Here is a 22,500-nt window from a genome sequence, read left to right on the forward strand (position 1 = left end):
CAGTTGAAGTTTCCAGTTCACTTGGCAGTGCTCAGAAATGGAAGTTAAAAGGTAACATTATTACCTGCTACTTACTATATCAGGGAATCTGACTTGAAATAGAAGTGAGATGAGAGGATAGCACCAATGTGCATCCATCTTAAAGTTGAAATCAATTCAATGCTGCCAAAATCTTGTGAGCTATTTTTGTCCCAGAATGTCACAAGAGATCATTGGTTTCCATAGAGTTTTGAGCTCACTATGCCTGTTCTTGTGAGATTCTGGCTGCATTGATTGTGAACTGGAAAATAGGGCTATAGTGCTGTGGGATCTGGCCCAACACCAAAAGCATCAGAACAAATTTGTATCTATAGATCCTTATAATCTAGACCCCTCAGAGATTTCATGTATAATTTGAACCAGTAAACAATGTAATTGCTAAAGGAACTGAAGTACCTTATTCAGTCTTGTAGATATACTGTGTGTTAAAAATGTGTTTACAATTCCCACACAAAGTTTTGAAAATACTAAACCACATCCTTTGCTTTAAATACAAAGATTTATTTTCCCATCAAGATAAATAGTTTATCATGTCACGTTACAGAACATATATTTTTCCTCTCGTTTGGAAGGAGCACACACATAGGTGAGCCTAGACTCTTACCAGGTATTGAATGGATATTAAACAGACTTGATATTCTGAAGAATGTATCTTTATTTTCACTTTTCTTAGTTGTGATTGTGTATTCTAATACAGTAGCCTAGGGAGTGAGCTCTTTTGTTTCTTCTAAAGCAGAAGTAGTAGACATACACATTGTAAACACCACCTCACCACTGATTTAATACAACCAACAAGAGGGACCACTTCTAAGATCATGCTCCTCTCTCGGGGCTTATTTGTACTGGGAAGTGACACTAGGTTGTAACACATTAACTAGTAAGATGCTGAACACCTTGTGCAGCCAGGGACGTGTGTGTAAAATGTCAGCTGGCCCTGGTTTAGCCAACCAACATGATTTTTAAAATATACCATCTAATATGCTAGTTAACATGTTATAACACAATGAAAGAAGGTCGGTGAGGTAATATCTTTTATTGGACCAACCTCTGCTGGTGGAAAAGACAAGCTTTCAAACTTCACAGAGCTCTTCTCTGTGAAGCTCCAATAAAAGATATTACCTCACCCACCTTGCTTTCTCTCATATCCTGGGACCAATACAGCTACAACAGTGCAAACAATCTCATTTCCCTGTGCTGACAAGTCCTTAGTATGGACTGTGTGTAGCCCACACTGAAGTGAAGAAGAGAGGTCTAGGTGCAGGGAAAAGATACAGAGATACTGCTTCTTCTTTCCAATTTCCTGCCACCAAATCTGAAGGCAACAGAGCGGGACAGCGGCCAGGCATCCACCATGCCTCAAGCAGCAGCTGGAGGAGCGAGGTGTTCAACATCGGCTTTGCGGTAACTCCCTTGCTGAGCTCCTCAGGAATACTTCCACCAGACCCTCTGCCCACTTCTCTCACCTCTGATAGAGAAGGTTTGTTCTCCTGGGTCTACCTGTACAGCCTAATAGGGCCCTGATCTCATTTAGACATTACCACAATATCGGTAAGGTTCACGAGATGAGAATAGGTACATCTTTCTGTCCCCTGCCTCATCCAGATTTTCTTTGGGTAGTTGTTTGAAGCATCAGCAACCTCTTTGCTTTGCAAGATGCTACTTCTCCTGTGGTATCAAGTCAGCGGTTATGCTTATACACACACTAGTTGCTAAGACAAGAGGCTTGGAAGTATAGAGATGTCACCACTGAACTCTGGAGCAGTTCTTGCAGACTCCTGCAGCCAGCACCTTTTAGGAGAATCACAGCATTGACGTTAAAGATTTGCAGAACAATTTAAACACAAGTAAAGTATTTGGCTCTAGAGAAAGACACACACACAACTGATAACCAGCTAATCAACAACTTTCTATTCCACATTGACCAAACTGGGCAGGTGGAGGTTTTTCCCAAACCTCTTCTCAATTACAATGAGGTAGGTGATAGTTATAAACAGTCCATCTAGCCCCATATCCTGCCTTTCAACAGTAGCCAGTGCCAGATGCTTCAGAGGGAATGAACGTAAGGCAATTTACTGAGGGATTCATCCCATCATCCAGTCCCAGCTTCTGGCAGTCAGAGGCTTAGAGACATCCAGAGTATGGAGTGGCATCCCTGACCATCTTGGGTAATAGGTTCCTGGAGGATAGGTCCATCTTGGCTATCAAATTCTTTTTTGAACCCAGTTATAGTTTTGACCTTCACAACATCCCCTAACAATGAGTTTCACAGGTTGCCTGCACGTTGTTTTAAGAAGTACTTTATGTTTGTTTTAAACCTACTGCCTATTAATTTCATTGGGTGACCAGTGGTTTTGTTAAGTGAAGGGTTAACAGTTCTTTATTCACTTTTTCCACACCATTCATGCCTTGACAGACCTCTCTCATATCCCTCCTTACTCATCTCTTTGCTAAACTGAACAGTCCCAGTCTTTTTAATTTCACCTCATATGGAAGTTTTTCCATACCTTTAGTCATTTTCATTGTGCTTGTCTGTCTCTTTTCCAATCCTAATTATATATGTATGTATTGGAGCAGATATTTTCAAAGAACTATCCACAACAACTCCAAGATCTTTCTTGAGTGGTAACAGCTATTTTAGACCCCATCACTTTGTATGTGTAGTTGGAATTATATTTTCCAATGTGCATTTATCAATATTAAATTTCATCTGCCAGTCATCACTGTCAATATCGACTGTCAATATATACCAATGTGCAAGAGGGACAATATCTATTCCCCTGAATATCTTTGTTGTGGGCAGTCACCCAATTCAACATTTCATTGTTTAATATCAGTTATAAATCCCATTTTCAGAATTTATCATGAAAATCCTGTGTCAATGTTATAAACACCAGCACAATCTTATGCAAGTCATCCATATAGGACTACAGTGGCAGTGAGTTAAAGTTCCCTAAGATTAACAGATCATGCCAACCTTATTGGTCTTTAGCTATTTAGAAAATAGTAGGAAATAAAGACTTGTTATTTTATTGCTAAAATATATTGAACCAGGAATTAACCTTGCTCTTTTATTTTAAAAATGTATCAACCCCATTAACAGCAATTTTGATATTAAAACAAAAAAAGCAAAAACTGATGACAAATAATTTAGCTAATTAATTTTCTAGTTAATCTGTTGCAAACTGCTTTTCTTCAGCTTTGACAGGAATGGATGGTTTGCAATGTACAATGTTTAGCTGTGTAAATTAAGAGGTGAGCTATGCCTTCATTTGTCTTTATAACAATTCTCATGCTGTATAGTTTTAGACCGGGGTGGGCAAATTACAGCCCATGGGCCACATCCGGCCCCCAGCCAATTTAATCCAGTCCTCGAGCTCCCACCGGGGAGCAGGATCTGGGACTTGCCCCGCTCCTGCACTCCAGCTGGGCAGCGGGGTCGGGGGCTGCTCTGCAAGGCTTCTGGAAGCAGCGGAATGTCCCCCCCGCCCCGGCTCCTATGCTTAGGGTAAGGGGGCTCCACACACTGCTTCCTCCCCAAGCACCGCACCTGCAGCTCCCATTGGCCAGGTTAACTACAGTTAATTATTAAAATTCAGATTAGGTTAGTCAGACTCTTCAAGGAGACAGTGGTCTACTTCCATAAATGAAAAAGAAAAAAAAATAATTTATTTTTGCAATAAGATGTTTGTGAAAATACACTGCTGTAGAGATCCTCATTGGAGGAGACAATCTGCAGTCTTACTGAGAGATCAAGCATTCTTTTAGCAAATTAATATTAAATTTGTGTCTACCAAGATTTTAAAAAAAATTTCTGTGCAATAATTCAGTTGGTTTTGCAAACAGCAGTGTTTACTAATCTTGCAAACATTTCTCTGGATTTTATTCACGGGGATAAGGCCCAAAACCTCAAAGTCATACATATATGGCATTGTTTTGGATAGCAGAGAGAATACCTAGACAGCACATCAAGACCCTCTGAACAGAGTAGGTCCCATCTCCACAGCGTGGAAAAGTTATGTGCTCAGAGTGATCTTGTTAACATGGATAGCTACAGGCATTTCAATTAACAACCAGAAGGTGCCTGAATTATGCTTGGTTTTATACTTTCAATCAACTCAGGACAAGGGTAACTTGCAGCTTAAAGATCATATGGTATATCTGCATACCTATCAACTAAAATGTTGTCAATTAATAGTGTAAATCATGTGGTGAATATGTATTCCTCATAGACTAAAAACAAACAACAGTTATTTTATTATTTATAAGAGCATACTCTAAAACTTTGCATTTCCTAACAGTGTTTATAGACAATCATCCAGTAAAAACACACAGGTCCAGTATTAACTTGTAAGAACCTCACAGTTGCTATTTTCCACTTAATTTCTTCATGATAGGGCTATCAGGTTCAGCACTTGTGAAAATACTTCCTACAACCACATGAGTACCCCAGAGATTATGACGAATAACTTTGCAGCAGCCAAGGTCATCAACACAGAATCCTAAATGGCAGTAGCGTTCATCTGTTTCAAATAGTGTGTTGTTTGTGTATGGTCCAAAAAACTGGGGAAAGAGAGACAATTGTCATTATTTTAAAGATATATTAGATTAATCAGTTCAGCATAATGACAATCTTACAAAACAGATGTTTTTAAGGTTTAAAATATTACAGATCTACCTGAGTTAAAAAAAAATAACGCAAGCCTAACAATACTAGTAACAAAACTGCTTCCAAAAATCAGTAAGTGATTTTACTGTGAATAAGCTACATAGGTGAGTTTTTTTGGGTTTTGATTTTTTAAAAGAGAAACACACAATTAATTCCTAGCCCCAAAGGATTTTGACATAGGTTGTTTAAAACACATAAACAAACACCTTGTAAGCTTTATTTTGGCATAAGTACAGTGGTTGCCCTTAAAAATATGTTTTGTTTTGAAATATTTTACCATTTCTTGAAGCATTCCTTAGGATAAAGAATATCCTAAAAATCCTTAAAATTAAAATGTGTAAAGAGTTGTCACTTTGGATGGGCTATCACCAGCAGGAGAGTGAATTTGTGTGGGGGGGTGGAGGGTGAGAAAACCTGGATTTGTGCTGGAAATGGCCCACCTGATGATCACTTTAGATAAGCTATTACCAGCAGGACAGTGGGGTGGGAGGAGGTATTTTTTCATATTCTCTGTGTATAAATAAAGTCTGCTGCAGTTTCCACGGCATGCATCCGATGAAGAGAGCTGTAGCTCACGAAAGCTCATGCTCAAATAAATTGGTTAGTCTCTAAGGTGCCACAAGTACTCCTTTTCTTTTTTTCTGAAATAAAAGGCACAGGCACCCACTCTCACAGAACAGCTTGCAGGACCAGGAATTTAGTTCTTAAATCCCTATATACTTTACAAATTTAACATTTTATTAAGCTCTCAGACTATTCCCTACCCCCCTTTGTTAGAAGTAAATGCAGCTTCTGAAACATGGTACATCAAATATCCAAAATTTTTGAATGGAAAAACTGTAAACTCCTGGAAAAGAAAAGGGGGACTCTAAATGCAATAGCTGATCCATCTTAACTACGATGATTCTAAAAGACACCATCATCCATAAAATGATTGAGGTATACTCCAATAGTTTTTAGATTTTTCTTTGCATTTTGGAAATAAAAGTGAATGACAACTGCTATAGATTTATACATTTTAAAAGTATTTCCTCTTTAAAAAGATTTTGTATACCAATTTCAGAAAACATGTTGTTCATAGTAAAGGTCGTAATTAAAAACAACACTTAAGAGTGATTTACCCAAATAAATCTCAGTCTTTAAGGTGCTACTGGACCCTTCGTTGTTTTTGCATCTTCAAGGTGCTTTACATATATTAATTATTCCATACAATATTTCTTCCAGGTGGCTATTCATATTTTATATATGAGGAAACTGGGGCATAGACATTAAATGACTTGTGTCAAGTGATGCAGTGGATGTTGGGACTGGGATTAGAATGTAGGAATTCCTGTTCCCAATCCTGTGCTCAAAGATTCTTATTTCAGTAATGATAATATACACATTATAAATCTAACATATTTCATATACTAAATAGTATTTAAAACCAAAATAAGGAAAAAAAACCTGAGGCATGCATACAGACACTTATTAAAACAGGATTTAATACGCCCAAGTCTTTTCACTTAAACTGCATATATGCAAATAGCACTTTCACATGGTCAGATCTTAAACTGAGGTATTTGTGATACATTATGAAGTTCCCCAGCACAGGAACTGATTTTGAAAACTTCACTGTAAGTAGATGTATGAGTAAATGCTTCCCATTGTGATTAAGATTTGCAGAATCAAGCCCAAAAGCAGACTCCCCACCTCTACTGAACTTTTAGTACAAGATAGAAGCAAGCCATCAAATTTCTCAATAAATGCATAAAAGTGTGAGAAACTTGTAAGTTTCAACAAAAACAGAGAAAGCTATTTATTTTGCCTTGAACTAAATTAAAAAGGTGGATGGACCTAGGGCATAGAGCATCATTTGCAGTAGCCCCATGACTAGCTTTAAAGAAAGCCCAGCTAAACATATTATTTTCCCTCTCCACCACAGTGATCACTGACTTTATTCAGTTAAAAAAAAATAAAAAAAAATCATCTTTATACACTAAAAATGCTTGGCTCTGCAGCTAGAATGTTCTAATGTGGAGGAATTTATAATATTTTTCTCATATAGCAATACAAACCTGCACCAGGCTTTGGTTAAAATTCACTTTGTAGTCTAGAATGGCATAGGCTAGGGATGGGCAACTGACCCCAAACTATGGGCATGTCAGGGTGCACCTCTGCCAATGGGGAGGCAGTAACCAAAGGTAGGTGCTGGAACTCCTTCCTTGCTGGTAAGACAAAGGGGTGGCCAGGTCAAATTTGATTGGTGTTGCAATCTGCCACACAGGGTCCTGCTGCTCCCAGCCTCTGCTCTACTCCCCTTGGACAACAAGCTCTGCCACAAGGGAAGCCCATTCGTCAGCTCTGGTTACTTCCTCTCCCCATGGCAGAGGTGTGCCTTGTCCCCACCTGCTGATGGAGGCAGGGTGGCTGGCCAGAATCTGATTGGCTCTCAGCTCACAATCAGCCAATGGTGAAGCAGTAACTGAAGCTAGGTGGTGTGGGACAGTTTGTGCCTACATTGATGGGGGAGTTGAGTGGTAATAGGCAGCAGCTTTGCTAGAAGACTACACCACTCAGCAACCTAGGTCAATCTTAAAAATAAAATAAAATAAAATAAAATAAAAAATCTGTATGACCAGGCAAAAGGTTTTAGTGGTCCTCTACAACCTTGAAGTTGCTCATTCCTGGCACAGAAAAAGGGCTGGACTTGTATATTATGTGCTTAAAGAGGATTACTTATGTTTCTGCAAAAGAAGAGCTTAGTAAACTCCACTTAACTAGATTGCACTTAATAGGCATGGCAATTTTAATGACACATATTCCAGGTAACCAGTTTAACTTGATAATGAATGCCAATGACTGTTTAATAGGGATAATATTAGCATATATTCCACATACTGGGGACATAATTGATTAGTGCTAGGAGACTATTTTGTTGTTGTTACCCAGCTGGTAAATAGCTGTGAAATTCTGGTCAGTGTGTTAGAGGTGTACCTTTTTTTTTTTTTTTTTTTTTTTTAAAGTATGCTATAAATAAGATGAAGACATGCAATGCAGTCAGTCAATTTCAATTTTGTTCAGTATTCTATTTGTCTTAACTTTTTTCAAAAAGCTGACAGCCTCAGTCAGAATGGATGGCTATCTGAATTATTAGCCATCTACCAGTATACCTTAAAATAGAGCATTCAACTGTATTGCTACCGCAAAAGGGGATTTAAATACTGTAGTTTTACTGTATACTGAACAATATTAAGTTCAGTCTTAAAGAAAATTATTGTCATAAAAAAGGTGGCCAAGAACTCAAGTGCTATCGAATATTCCAGAGCAGGAATATGCAGTAATGTACTTCTACCTCATTCTGCAGTGACTGTATACTTCTAAGGAGGAGAAGCTAGTTCATTTTCTATACTCCACTACTTAGCTTCTTTGCTACAACTGTTCTTCAGAGTAGCAACTGCAATGATGGCTCGTGTAGTGTGGATAAAAAGTAACTGGCAACTGGGCCAAGACCATGATGTCACTTTAAGACACCAAGGAAGCTATCAGATGGTAAAAAGTTTTTGGTCAACACCTAAAAGAGCTGGATTTGAACCAGTAACTGACAGGTAAAAGGATCCACATACTATTACCAGTCTATTATATCAGTCTCCATTCTCCACCCATTCTTTTCAGCAGAGTAACTTACCGCCAATCCTGATGGTGGATCAATAAAGTCAGCCCAATAGCCTTCAGACAACAGTACATAGCAAATTTCCTTGGCACCATTAACAAACTAAAAAAAAAAAAAAAAAAAAGTGGGAGGAAATAATTACATTAAAAAGGAGTGCTCCTTTTATATGTAAATACTGAATGTTTAGTTAAAACTAGTGCAGAGCCTCTCTCTAACCTGCACCAATAAATGTCAGATTTAACATCCTTTTAACGAAAAAGGCCAACAACAGTACTAAAAGGATTAAAATTAACAATATATATTAGGCTACTACAATCACATGAGATTTAAAAGAAATTCTTTGTGCCACTCAGTAGAGGATTAACAGTTTGTTCAAGGATCATCTAATTGCTTTGATTGCTTATGCAGTTTGCAGAATCATACCTGTTAAACCTCTGTAAAAGTCAAACATGGCTTCAGTTATTTCTCTACTTCATGAGTCATTTACAGATCAAAACTGAATTTCCTAGTTTGCTACAACAAGCCATTAAATATACAACTTTATTTAAGTATTTCCAAAAAGTTTTGTTAGAAGATATCATGGAGAACAGGACAGTAATGTGTGGTTGCTTTGAATTACGGAAGTCTAACTACAAGTCCTTTTAAATATAAGTCAGGACACCAAACTTTCTAGTTAAAAATATAGTTTTGTAAGTATCTGATACTTTGACTACTGAAACCAGCTGTCATGTTGTAGTTAACCATTGGCCAAGATTAGTGGGGAATTCAACTCCTCCGAACATTTCTGGCCATAAAAAGAAAGTTCTACTGTGTGTTTTTCAAATAAATGGGAGGAGGCTGGTTAACAACTTTTGAGATTTTACAGCAGTATTTTTCAGAAACAAGCAAAGCACCCAGGGATGACAACATGTCATGCTAACATCTCACAAAAACATACAAAAAAAGGAGTTTATATTTTAGGAACAACTTTTAGTACAGCTGGGTGACGTGATAAGGCCAAGGTTTAATGTCTCTGATGGCATCTTGTATTCATTTGTCCAATAGATTTTATTTAAAAGAAACAAACCATAAATGGACACTATCAAAGTTGTGACATACACACCAGATTAGATACCATGTTAACCCAGCTAGTAAAACTATGCTGTTTTGCCTTGATACTGCAACAAAAAGGAACAAAAGAGGACATGATCTCATGAGGTCCTAGCCTAATCCACAGGTATATTACTGAGCAGTGGAAGACCATACTCCTTAATCTTACTTAAAATTTAGATTGTGTACTTATTTTCTTATTTTTTATTAAAAATAAAAAGATGCCTGATAAATGTAAAAGTTGAAATTTTTTCTAATGTTTGGACACAGCCCTATGTCTCAAAATTTTTGAAGAGTAATTCAGAATTTGATTAGTCAGTCCATGTCCCTTCCAGTGGTCCAAAATAGCAAGAGCTCTACCTTACTATTGATCTATTTTCCCATTTCTCTACTTTAAGGTTCAGTGGATCTGAAGACTAATTTAAACTTTAAAGTAAGTCACAGACATAAAAGTAAGAAATCTAAAGATGCATTTAATGCATACATTTTTGGTAAAACAGATATTTTGATCCAGTGTTGTAACGGTCTCAGTCACTTAAAGTGATGTGTTAATTTAAACTTGAGTCTTCCTACTGTAAACACCCAGATATGTCTATAAATAACCCCCATTACTTTAGCAAAAGCCTATCACATTAAATTAGTTCTTCTGAAGTTATTTCTAACCATCTACAAAGCAAACAAATAGGGTATTTTATTGTGAATTTGCTGTTAGTAACCTTCAGGCCAGGAGGTTACATCTACACCCTTACAATGATTATATTAGAGTTGACAAGGAGGTGCACAAGGAAGAAAGAAGACAATTAACATATAATTAGACCAGATTACAATGCTAAAGACCAACAGACCATAAATAATGTAAAGACAAGGACACACTAAAACGAAGAGAGTTTTACTTTGTATGCAGTCTTCATGCTGATACTTTAGACTGCTTATTCCTTTTCTTGTAGTAACCCTTACATTGCCTCTACTGATAATTTATAAATGCAGTTTACAATTTTAAAGATAGCGAGTAGAACTGTTTTCATCTTAATTTCTACTGATGCTGTCTCCCATCCATAATTAGATGGATTGGTAGACAAAAATCATCATACAGGAAGGGAACCTATCTGTTAGAGAGATTTAAAAAACAAACATTTTAGAGGGATATATTTTAAGATAATGCAGTTAAGAAAATTAGTGTCAGCAGTAAACACTGACATCTGCTGGAATAAACAACAAATTAACAAAGTTGCTTTTTCTAGAAAGAGACCTCTAGTGGCAATGCAACTAGATTCACTTGTATTAAGTTAATGAGGAAGATTAATTTGTAAAAGTCAATGACATTCAGGTTAAAAGCCTTAACTGAATACATTGTTAGAATATAAAAAAAGTGACCAATCATGGCTTTGTAGGTTATAAAACAGGCCTATTTAGCAAACACTATGGAAGGATGAGAATTAAATCATGCAAAGCGACAAAACAGCATGAAACGCATTGCTCTTGAACTACAGTGATAATAAAAGATAGCCATTACTCCTTTTATAATCTTGACAGATTATAAAATCAAGTATCTTGGGTAATATATGAAAAGGCTTTAATGCACTGCCACATAACAAGATGACTCCTTAAATCATTCCCCCAAATAAGATTAATATTTAGCATTTTCATCAAAAGATATCAAAGAGAGTTTTGTAAAACTGGTGAAGTTCATTATCCCCATTTTACCAATAGAAAAAATTATACTGTCTAGGTCAAGGGATTGGTCTAAGAAAATTAGACAGTAAGTCAGTTCCAGAACTAAATTAGGTCTAAACAAACAAAAAAGGGCCCCATCTACAAAAGATATGTCCACAAATAAGAATATGCTGACACTAAATACAAATAATACTTACATTTTCTAACAACAATTCTCGCTCATCTTCCACTTCTTCACTCCATACAGTCATATCATTTTTAGTTTTCTGGGTTATGGTTAGTACTGTTAGATTATTGGCAGTCATCTCTGGAAACATTGATTCAAAGTCTAGAGAAATGGAATCAGCATGTTAAGAGTGTAATGGGTTGGTTTTGTATATTTTATGCTTTTTTCTACTTCAGACAGAATGCCTCAAATGTCAGGAGCTTTTCATTCAGTGTGCTACATTTCACTTAAACTGTTGTAATAATGAAACTTCACCAATCTGTACATTTTAAAATGTGCATGTAAATAAGTATCTTACTACTCAGCAAAGACTTAGTAGCTAAGTTAGGTACCCAGGTATTATGCTAATGAGATGTTATTCTTTTAAAACATACTATAGTACAGCAAGAAGTAATTACAATTAAACTACAGGTGTTAATTATCCTTGTATTAACTGTGTGTTTACACTGTAGGCCAAGGGCTAGATTCACAAATGGACTCAGGTGTGGTGACACAATGTCATAACACCTAACTTTTAGAGAAGTACAAAATTACTAGGATTCACAAAGCCTGGGTTAGGTGCTCAGACTCCCTATGTAATGATGGGGAGAGACAGGCACCTAAGAATGGGATTCACAAAAGGCATTATGTTGACTGAAGAACTGCTTAAGCTAGCTAAGGGGAGATGCTGAGGAAAGGAGTGTATTCTAAACCCTGTCCCTCTTACATAATTAGACATTGGCAAAACCGCTTACTTTAAGCAAATTTGGGCTTACCTTTTTCAAAATTGGTGGGGTTTTTTGCTCAGTTGTGGCCTGTGGGTTTTTCTGCTGCACTCCAAGAGCCGCTTTTTCTTTGGGTTTCTTTTTTTTTGGACCATGACCCGTCTCCCTACTCAGCATTATGACACCACAAGCCCCACCCCCACAACTTTTGGGACCTTTGGACTGCTTTTTAAGACCAATTTATACTTGTGGTCTTGAAATTTTCGGCCTGGGTATGACATGCCTAAGTCCACAGGAAGGTGCCTCTTTCTAGTTGGGATTCACAGCTGGGAGCCTTTTCCTAGAGCCTAATGCATGGAGGAGGAGGAGGAGAAGTCATTGGTCCAGAAACAGCAGGAATAAATCTATAATCTGATGGATAGGGCACTCTCCTGGGAGGTGGGAGACTAAGGATACAGTCCCCCATCTACAGTGCCTCTATTTATCCACAGTGGAACAGCTTCAACAGGAGAAACTAAGGGAGACCCACATCACAATATCCCATAGCCTAGTGGTTAGGGCACTCACCTGAGTGGCAGATCCCTCTTCAAATTGCTTCTCATCAGAAAACTGGTGTCTCCCACATTCAGGGGAGCACTCTAAGCACTGATCTAAAAGTTGAGGGAGGTGTGGTCCTCACCATGCATGTGGAGTTAGGCAGCCTCTGAGCATGCCTACTGGATTGAGCTCTGCAGGTGAGACAGGTGCTCCTCTAACTTCCCCCAGTTTGTGGATTGCACTGGGGCTTCAGCTGCTGACAGCGATGTAGCAGAAACAGGTACCTAGGAAACTTTTACTGCAAAAACATAGGCACCTAAGACCCTTTGTTAACCTAACCCCAAGAGTCTTGCAGTCATGCAATACCCCAAGTCCATCCAAAACTGTTTCTGCGGAGGACTAGAAAGAGGAGAAGCCAGATAATGGGATTCAGTACTTCCATGGCAATTCTCCCCATGTGAACACAGGGCAGAGGAGTGGTTCAGATATGGCAAGCATCCCTACACAATCCATTGGATCATAAGCTGATACGGGTGCACACACAGCAGCTACAGAGGTAGTTCGGGTCAGACTATGAGTGTATCATGCCTTTAAAAAAAAGACTTCAGCTGACCTTTTAATTTTACTACTAAGTCATTACTTTTAAAATTAATTACTTTATAAATATTGCTGTTACTTGTACAACAATTTTGTATGGATTTTCATATAGAGTTAAGGATTTTCATTATGTAAAATGTAAACCTTTTAGTAATCATCCAGGAATTTGGATTATTATTGCATTTTTTAATAATGTGAAGCTATAGGAACAATAATTCACATATTCCGCAACCTTGGTCTGATGGTGAGAAACTCTATTTATATATTTTTACTTCATAAAACCTTAAAAATTAAATTGTTCAAAAATGTGAAAGATGTACCTTTTCGTAACAGTTCTGGACAAGTTTGTATTGCACATTCTATCTTAGCATTTTCAAAGTATGTTTCAGCATTACTTATTTGCTGTTTAGGAGGGACATCAGTGCCCTGAGGAAAATCAAGGAAATACAAACGGTAACTTTCAGGTTTATATAATGTGTGACATGATTAACAATTAAAATAGTATTTCCGACTGGAGTTGTGTAATCCTCAGATCCTGCAGATGTTTATTCATAGTAGTTCCACTGAGTAAAGGCTGCTCACGAAGTTTGCAACAAGTCCCTAAACCTCATTACTCCATTTTATAGGCAGAGAAACTGAGGCTTTTTTGAACAACATCAGAACTAGGTCGCCTGACTCCCAAGCCTATGATTTATCAAGATAAGCCTTCTCCTAAAATCTAATCCTATAACCACTGAAGTCAATTGTAATTACTTGTGTAAGGGAAGCTGCAATATCAGTCCTATGTATCATTATTTAAAAAAAAAAAAAAAGTTCTTAAATGTGTAACAAATGAGTTTTGAACTTTTATCACAGCATTTACCTATCCTATTTTCATATATCAGATGGGTCTAAATACACTACTTTTTATTTAGTTGTACTTACATTACACCTACAGCATTCAAATAAATGGATAAAACAAATTGCTAAACGTATCACTTTATGAATGCATGAAAATGGCTTTATAAATCTTTAATGTGTGCTGCAATGAAAACTAAACAGATGTAGATACACCACTACAGGAGTCAAAACAAAAATTTACATAGAATTATGCAGTGCTCCTAAGCTTGATATTTTGCAAGCAAATTTTGCAACTGTTGTAGCCTCACAGCTAAAACTATTATCTACTATTGCCATATAAGCTCTTTAATAACTAAAGCTACTAATCTAGGGCTCTAGTTGTTAAAAATTTGGGTTCTGTAGCTGCCTTTCATGTGAAAGTTCTGCAAGTTAGTTACAGGAGTAAACTGCAGTTCTTAAGAGGACAGTGAAAAGAGCCATCTGCTATGGGAGAGTGAAATGTTACATCAGGCTTTCCACATCTGTTCTATACCTCAACATGGATTTCTTGGCTCTTTAATCCACATATAATATGAAAGTTATTTTACCATGAATATGGGATTCCAGCGAGCTAATAATGTTGAACTAGTAAATACGTTTTTTCGAAGAGGACTGTATGTTTGTAGAGCATCTTCAGCTGCAGCGAAAGCAGAGGCACATGGTCAGTCTATAAAACTATTCCTCTTAAAAAGACTCAAAATGTTAGGTTAGCATTTTGCTATAAAATGTTACTCATCAAGCAGGTTTCTTCTGTTTTCCTCTCAGTGTGGAAAATAACCTAGTGGATCTTCTGATCTTGCCAAAGAATTCACAAAAACTAACTGCAGTCCGGGTGCACGTGTTTTCATACTCAGATAACACTGCCATTTTCTGACTGCGTCTCTCATGGCTCTTCCTCTCTCTTTTGTCCCACATCCAACCAGTCCTTCCACTTACAAGGCTTACAAATTTACAGGACACCCAATAGCCAGAGGATTAAACCTAGTTGCCAAAAACCAATACCCACTCTTCCTCTCCACAACTGCTGGGAAAGGAAGTGAGCCGGTATTTTTACCAGAGTGCTGTCTATTCACCCTATTCAGAGGCTCTATCTTTTGTATCAACCTCCGGCACATCAGAGTCAGATAAATTTGAAATCCACCCCAGTACACTCTGGCCACTGAAAGGTAGTTGGGCCTTGGCTACTTAAACATCTCTCTTGGCTCCTCTGATGGGGGAGCTGGATATCTCTGCTATTCTAACCTCCTGCTGCTTTCTAGTTGCTATGGGACTGGGTGTGGGGGGGAGTGAAGGGATCTCTGCTACTCTACCCTTCCCTTGCCTCCGTTTCCTGTTCCCAAGAGAAAAGCTTCAGTGTTTGCCTTTACTAATACTCAGAACTTTTCCAAACAGCAGCAGCGTGAAATTGACCCGATTCTTGTGTACAGCCTCCTGAACAGCAGCAGTGGAAACTGACAGTGCTCTTATCAGTCTTCTCTCTACAACAGCTTGGCAAAGCTATAAGCAGCAGTAGAGGCACTGGAGCTTTCAGTCTACAGAGTTACTTGCAGCCAGACAGAACCTGTGTCAATTACACTTGGTTCACTTTTTTTTTTTTTTTTAAAAACTAAAGCTTTGATTCCACAGAAGTTCAAGGCGCTGAGCCAGAAAAGCTCACTATGGGCAAATGGATTGTTCAAACTCAGGTTATATGTACAGAAGAAATACTGTACAGCATTTTTACATAAAAATAGTTTATCATAATTTTTAAACTGATTTCCTATGTTTGAGGATGCTACAAAATTCATGTGGGCTGTGAAAAGCTAATATACTAGCTCAGCGATACTCAGACTGAGGCTTGGGAGCAGAAAGTGGCTCTTTAATGCATCTCCTGAAGCTCTTTGTAGTGATATTAAGACACTGTGATTTAATTATTTAACCTAAGCTATTAGCCAATCAGGCTGCTTTTACTATGTTATTATAACCAATTGGAGTTGATAAATAATAATACTTGGCCAGTCATTTTGCTGTGAGAATATATTACTTACTTACTTACTTACACACACAGAGTAAAGAAAATAATGAATTCACACTACTGCGGCTTTTTTGGGTAATACTGATCGCTAATTTGGCTCCAAAACCAGTGAGGTCTCAGTATCACTGATGACATTATACAGGAGCTAAAAATTTCTTAATATGCAAGGCCAGCAAATATAATAGTCAAACTGCCTACTGTTAATAAGGCATCTCTGAATCATTGTGAGCTTTGCTATTCCCAAAAGGGAGTAACTTCAACTACAATCAAGTTTAGTTAGTACACTTCTCATGTTGGGTTTCATGAGCATACAAGAACCACAAGCACAAATAAGGGAGACTTTGTCCTAATGAATTAGACCCATCCAATCTAAAGAAAATAATTAAAATTTAACAATGAACAGTCTTATTGATCTTTTTGCAAAAAAGAGATCAATAAGACTAAGTCAACAATTTGTTTTAAAGTTAAATTGATGTAATCTTGTCTTCATATAGCTAATACAAATAAGCAGCTATTTAAAATGCTATTTCATTAGACATTTTGCAAAAAAAGTTCGCATTACTCATAGTGTCAGGGGTTTTAAAGGAGACAGTTGATGATTTTCTTGGGAAATAAATGTTCTATATGATCCCTCCCCCCCATCTCTGTTCACTTTCATCTTACATCACTTTCAGAGCACTATCAATATTCTAATTTTGGGAGATTACTCTCGGGCATATAAGAAAATCAAAACGCTACTACAATTTTCAACTTCATGTATTAAATTACTGTTCTTACCTGAAACTTGTTTATGTATTGTGCCATCACAAATTCATGTCTCTCACTTGATAAGGGCTCCATTAATATATCAGGCAAACTTTTATGAACTTGTGTTTTCTTCTGAGAAGCTGTACCATTTAGGTGACAATCAAAACCTATATTACCAGGGAGCTGGAATCTCTGGTCCTGAGGACCAAATGGTCCCATTACTTCATCTGGCCACACAGTTCTTGGACCTGTTAAAAATTGAGCGCTTACATTATTCTTCACATTGAAAAAATATACACTTATTTTTAACTCCTAAATAAAAAAACATTTGAGTGCAATCACGTAAAACAGAAAAAAAAAGAGAAAGTAATCACAAAGAGTAAGTGAAAAAACTAAATGATTCACCATATCAAAAACAAAAGTAATTTTATCTCTATTTATTTGAGACAGATAGTTACTCTGGCAGGCAGTATATGTAACAAAATTTGTTTATTTTTTCTTACATATATCAGGAGGTGTAGCAGCTACGTGAGGCTCATCTGAGCCAGAAGATCCTGCTGTGGAAAAAGCCTTGGGATTTACAACCCTTCTGACCAAGGAGTAAAATCCTGGTAGATAGGTCACCAGTCTTGCTCTGTTACAGAGCACCTAAAGAGGACAAAAGCAGAACTGAGTGTCATAGTTGCAAGTAAAAGTGATCAATGAATTTATATTTAACTTTTTAGAATACAAAACTACATGTAACTCCATAAAGAAAAACTTATAGCAATGAAGTGTCATTAATTGTATTTTTTAACTGTAGGAATATTTTACACTTTATTAGTACTGTAAGTTTCCTATTCAATTTTGATAAAAGAAAACTGCATAATGCAAACAAAAATGCACAATGAAATACCTCCACATTTGAGCTACAGTTAGAAAGGGGTTAAGAGCCGGGGTATCATTGTGACAACACATGAATGTAAATATGTTTATGAATCGGGTCATGATACACTAGGTATCATTTCCCCTGCTGTTACATTTGAAAAAAACCCCTCAAAACCCAAAAAATACAAAACAATCAGGAAAGTTGATCTTAGGATCCATCAAAATATTTTAGATAAGTAAATACTGATATCTAATCTCCATGCTTTGCCCTACAGACTAGCACTGTTTTTAGTCCATCCCCTTGTGCAGAGTATACTCAGAATAATAAAAAAAATGTAAAAAGAATGCCAAAGCTCACACAGAGTGCGCACACAAATTTATTTTAAAACCAAATGATCAGAATGGGCAGGAGTAGGAATTCAGTCACTATACCATCTACCTGCAATATTACAACTTGAGGGACACAGTCAAGCCAGGGAAGCCTAAAATTAGTACTGACAACATTATTTTGCTCTGCAGACACAAAACATATTTTCAGCTGCAAAAAGCCAGCAATATGGGTTTATAATCAGAAGGTCACACAGCTCTTGTGTATTATGCAGAGGCAGAATCTGCGACAGAATTGTGTTTCCAAGTCTAAGTGTTCAGTTCCAAAAATACAAAAACAAAGAAACAACACCTACTTCTATAACAACAAAGAAAACCTTAAAAAACAAACCGAGTGTAAATGGATGCAATGTTGTCTTCCCGAGTCTGCAAACAGCCTGAAACAACAGCACTCGGAAGCGTGACCAACTCCAATTCATCTCAATGTTGTTAACTCTGAATCCTAATGATGATAAATTTAAATGTCAACATTGTTCACTATTTTACTGTTGATTGGTTTAGCAAAAATATCCAGCTAATGTGCTTAAGCCCACAAATTTAATCTTCTCCCCAAGTTTCAAGAACTCCAACTACTATCTAACTGCTATAACTTCAAGCTTCCAACAACTTCTAGTTTCTCAACTTCAACGATCCAATTATGCACTCAAAAAACAAATCTGTAGCCAATTTAAATGTTTAGGAACAGTAAAATACATTGAATCTGAATACCAAAATAATAATACCATTATATTTAACTAAATAAACCTCTTCATTTTTAACATACTTAGAGCTACCACAAGATGTTCAACGTGCTGAACTGTAGTGCCCTAAAAACCCAGTCTTGCTGCACAATTTGGGTTCATCTTGTGAGACACTTTTTGGGCCTTTGTTCTACTTTCCTAGAACTGGGGGGAAATTTTCGAAAAGATTTTCAGGATAGGACTAAATCTTAAGGCTCCAGTGCTATACACATGTCTGTACACACTTAACTTTAAGCATGTGAGTAGTCCTATTGACTTTAACACTGGAACGGCTCACATGCTCAAGTCAAACACGTGCATGTATGCAGGATCGGGACCTAAGCCAGCCAACCTGAACACAAAGCCTTTACATAGTAAAGGCTAGTGTGGCTTATACATTAACAAAAAAAGGATGTCTATTATCTACAATACATATTAAACAGACAATATCTGACCAAAACCAAACACTTCTTTTATGCAGTGTTGTTGTAACTGTGGTGGTCTAATATCTTTTATTTGACCAACAGGAGTGGCCAACCTGAGCCTGAGAAGGAGACAATTTACCAATGTGCATTGCCAAAGAGCCACAATAATATGTCAGCAGGCCCCCATCCGCTCCATCCCCCACTTCCCAGCACCTCCTGCCCACTGGCAGCCCCGCCATCAGCACTTCCCCCTACCTCCTGATCAGCTGTTTCATGACATGCAGGAGGCTGGGGGGGGAAGACAGAGGGGGGAGGGGGGAAGAGAGGAGCGAGGGCATGGCAGGCTCAGGGGAGGGGGTGGAGTGGGGGCAGGGCTTGTGGCAGAGCCAGGGGTTGAGCAGTGAGCACCCCCACAGAACACTGGAAAGCTGGTGCCTGTAGCTCCAGCCCCTGCGTTGGTCCCTACACAAGGAGCCGCATATTAACTTCTGAAGAGCTGCATGTGGCTCCGGAGCCACAGGTTGCCCACTCCTGGACCAACTTCTATTGGTGAGAGAAAGAAGCTTTTGAGCTTACACCGAGCTCTTCTGTTGATGAGACAGACAAGCTTTTAAGCTTCTGACCTAAAGAAGTTGGTCCAATAAAATACATTACCTCAACCACCTTATCTTTCTAAAGACAAACACCACAATCCTGCAGACACTTATACATGTTCGTTTAAGCACTTGACATGCACCAGCATTTGCAGGAATCTAGACTTTAAGTTGGAATTTTGGGCCCAAAATTCCATTAAATTCAAAAGCCACATCACAGTGTAGTGCAATCTGATTCCACCCTAATGCTTTACTTGAAATGGGGCACTGTTGCAAATGGGGCACCATCCAGGAATATCAAAATAATAAAACTTAACACGTAAGGCCCAATTCTACAAACACACACCCACAAAGAATGTCACTGACATAAATCAGATTATCTATGTTCATAGTTCCAGGATCAGGGCCTTACAGCATTTGTTATCCTTAGATCTCAAAGTGCTTAAAATCAGTACACAATTACTTGAAATCAGCCTTAAGTAACAGCTTTCACAGCCTTGTATTTCACACTATTCAATCAAATAATTTTTACAGTTAATATCAGCACAATCAGAACTCACTTTTTAAAATTACAATTTGTGCTGCCAAAGCATCCTCTGAAATATCAAAATTTGCTATTTAATGTGAAAGATTTACACAAGATAAATGATTTAGATTGCTGGACGATTTTAAAAAACAATTTTATTTTTTAAACTCTGTAATAAACATTAAAATATATTCAAGACACAGAACAGACCTATATTCTTACTTTATTGTACACACAGTACAACCACTTAATCTTTACCCTTACAGTTTACATTATCACCAGAAATCTTGTGTAAAAGAATACCCTATATCAGAGGTTCTCAAACTTCATTGTGACATGACCCCAACAAAAATTCTAACAATAAAAATTACCACACGACCCCAGGAGTGGAGGGACCGAAGCATGTGCATTAAGTGTTTGGCGTGCATAAGGATTGGGGACAAACATAAATTTATAAATCAGCCTGAAAAATTCAGCCAAATTTTTCTATCAGTCAAGAATCCAACACTGTTTTTACATTAAAAAAAAAAAAAAAAAGCGGTGTGCAACAGAACCGTTTATGAACAACCTAACATTATATAGGAAAGCTGCACAGAATTTCACTCATGCCATGAAAAAATAAAAGAGAATCTGGTGCCATATAAAATATTAACAAAATTTTTTATAGTTTGCATGTTGTCTTATCTTAGAGACACAAGGCAGGTAAGGTAATATCTTTCACTGGACCAACTTCTGCTGATGAGAGAGACAAGATTTTGAGCTTACACAGAGCTCTCCTTCAGGTCTAATGTTGTCAGATATGAGGGGCACGAGGAGTCTTTCATGGCATCCAACGGAAGCCACAATACAAATGAAAACGAAGTTTCCTGCTTAATACTGTTTAGCTTAATGATACAGCTAACATTATAAGCTATTGGTAGCAGAGCTCAATGACTAAATTACTCACATTGGCCATTTCTGAGGGTTGTTTCTCTATTTAAATAAAATTCTTCCTGAAACAGAAGACAGACATATCACACACCAGCGATCGGTTACATAGCGCCAGACACTATGCTTATGAGGATGGCATACAAACCTATCTAGAACAGGCAACTGCTCCCGTGCTGCTCGGGCGCCCCACCGCACTGAGCCCTCCCTCACCGCTTCCAGACGGGACCGCACCATCGCCCACACTCTGCCGACAGCGTGCAGGGAGCCTGGGGCCATCCCACCAAGACGAAACGGGCCAGGCTGCAGACAGCCCCCACCCTGAACAGGCCGCCGCGGCCCGCGGAAGTGCCAGGGGGCCACGCCGCCCGTTGGCTAACCCGAGCCGAGGCTGCTCAGCGGGAAGTTGAAACTCCTGCGCCGGGAGACGCCAGCAGGGCGGCGATTTACTGCAGCCTCAACCTAGTACCGGCCAGCAGCCCCCGCCTCGCAGCGCAGGCTCAGCGCCTTTAACCGGCAGACGCGGCTTGTCCCGGCACGACAGCCCCTGCGGGTCCAGCTCGCACCCGGCAGCGGCGCGGCGCCCGCCGGGGCTTGGGCCAGCCCGAGCCACGGCCACGCGCTTGTGCGGCCCCGCGGAGGAACAGGGGCTGGGGCCCGCGGCCAGGCTCCTACCTCTCTCCCCGCTCTTCCTGCAAAATGGCGCCGCAGCCAAGGAATCGACTCCGGGAGAGCATCGATGAGGAGAGCGCCGAGCTCAGCCAGGCCGCGGAGCGGGCTGCGCGAATCGGTGCGCTCGCGGCACAGGCCCGCCTTCGGGCTCGCGAGAGCGGGGATTCCGTCTCCGCGCAACAGGCGGAGCAAATCGACCCACGCTGCATCGAGGCGGTGGGGGAGATCGCCGAGTCCATCGATGAGGCCGGCGGCGGAAAGGGACTCGCTGGGGCTGGCGGTGGCCGTGCGCGTGCGGCACGAGCGGTCAGCGGCCCGCGCCGGGATCTCCGCCCGCAGGGGGCGCGACCCCGGGCCCCTGCGGGCAGCCGCCGGCCGGGGAGCCCTTGGCACAGCTCAAGGCAGAGCACTGAGTCCTTGAGCTGCACCGGTGCCAGGGTTCACTAGCGAGACAAGCCAGGTCACGTCTGTTGGACCCACTTCTGGAGAGGAGAGAGACAAGCTTTCCAGCTACACGCACTCTCCTTCAGGGGCCCACACAGGAGATTACCTCACCCCCC

General features: G+C 39.1%; 1 protein-coding gene across 3 annotated transcripts; it reads right to left on the reverse strand.

Annotated features, from left to right (window-relative positions):
• Window positions 1-519: 519 nt before the first annotated feature.
• On the reverse strand, window positions 520-22,082 carry MMADHC (metabolism of cobalamin associated D). 3 transcript variants are annotated; one of them, XM_084642673.1, is made up of 9 exons: window positions 21,944-22,082; window positions 21,288-21,333; window positions 17,328-17,472; window positions 16,855-17,072; window positions 13,505-13,610; window positions 11,318-11,448; window positions 8,373-8,459; window positions 4,400-4,599; window positions 520-1,827 (listed from the first exon to the last, which is right to left on the reverse strand). In XM_084642673.1, exons 2-8 carry the CDS (start codon window positions 21,294-21,296, stop codon window positions 4,405-4,407), a joined length of 891 nt encoding a protein of 296 aa, XP_084498799.1. In that variant the 5' UTR covers window positions 21,297-21,333; window positions 21,944-22,082; the 3' UTR covers window positions 520-1,827; window positions 4,400-4,404. The 3 variants fall into 3 exon arrangements, with proteins under 3 accessions (XP_084498799.1, XP_084498797.1, XP_084498798.1); XM_084642671.1 differs by having other exon boundaries at window positions 520-4,599; XM_084642672.1 differs by lacking the exon at window positions 21,944-22,082 and adding an exon at window positions 21,417-21,689 and having other exon boundaries at window positions 520-4,599.
• Window positions 22,083-22,500: the final 418 nt, after the last annotated feature.

This window comes from Lepidochelys olivacea (assembly GCF_965140295.1).
Source record: "Lepidochelys olivacea isolate rLepOli2 genome assembly, chromosome: 11".
NCBI lineage: Eukaryota > Metazoa > Chordata > Testudines > Cheloniidae > Lepidochelys > Lepidochelys olivacea.

Bases quoted from the DNA above. Each gene is read 5' to 3' on its own strand.
- MMADHC (XM_084642673.1), bottom strand. The intron at 17,073-17,327 runs GTAAGAAAAAAT...AATTTTTAACAG, and splicing joins TGCTACACCTCCTGATATAT to GTCCAAGAACTGTGTGGCCA. The intron at 11,449-13,504 runs GTACATCTTTCA...CCATTTCTCTAG, and splicing joins TCCAGAACTGTTACGAAAAG to ACTTTGAATCAATGTTTCCA.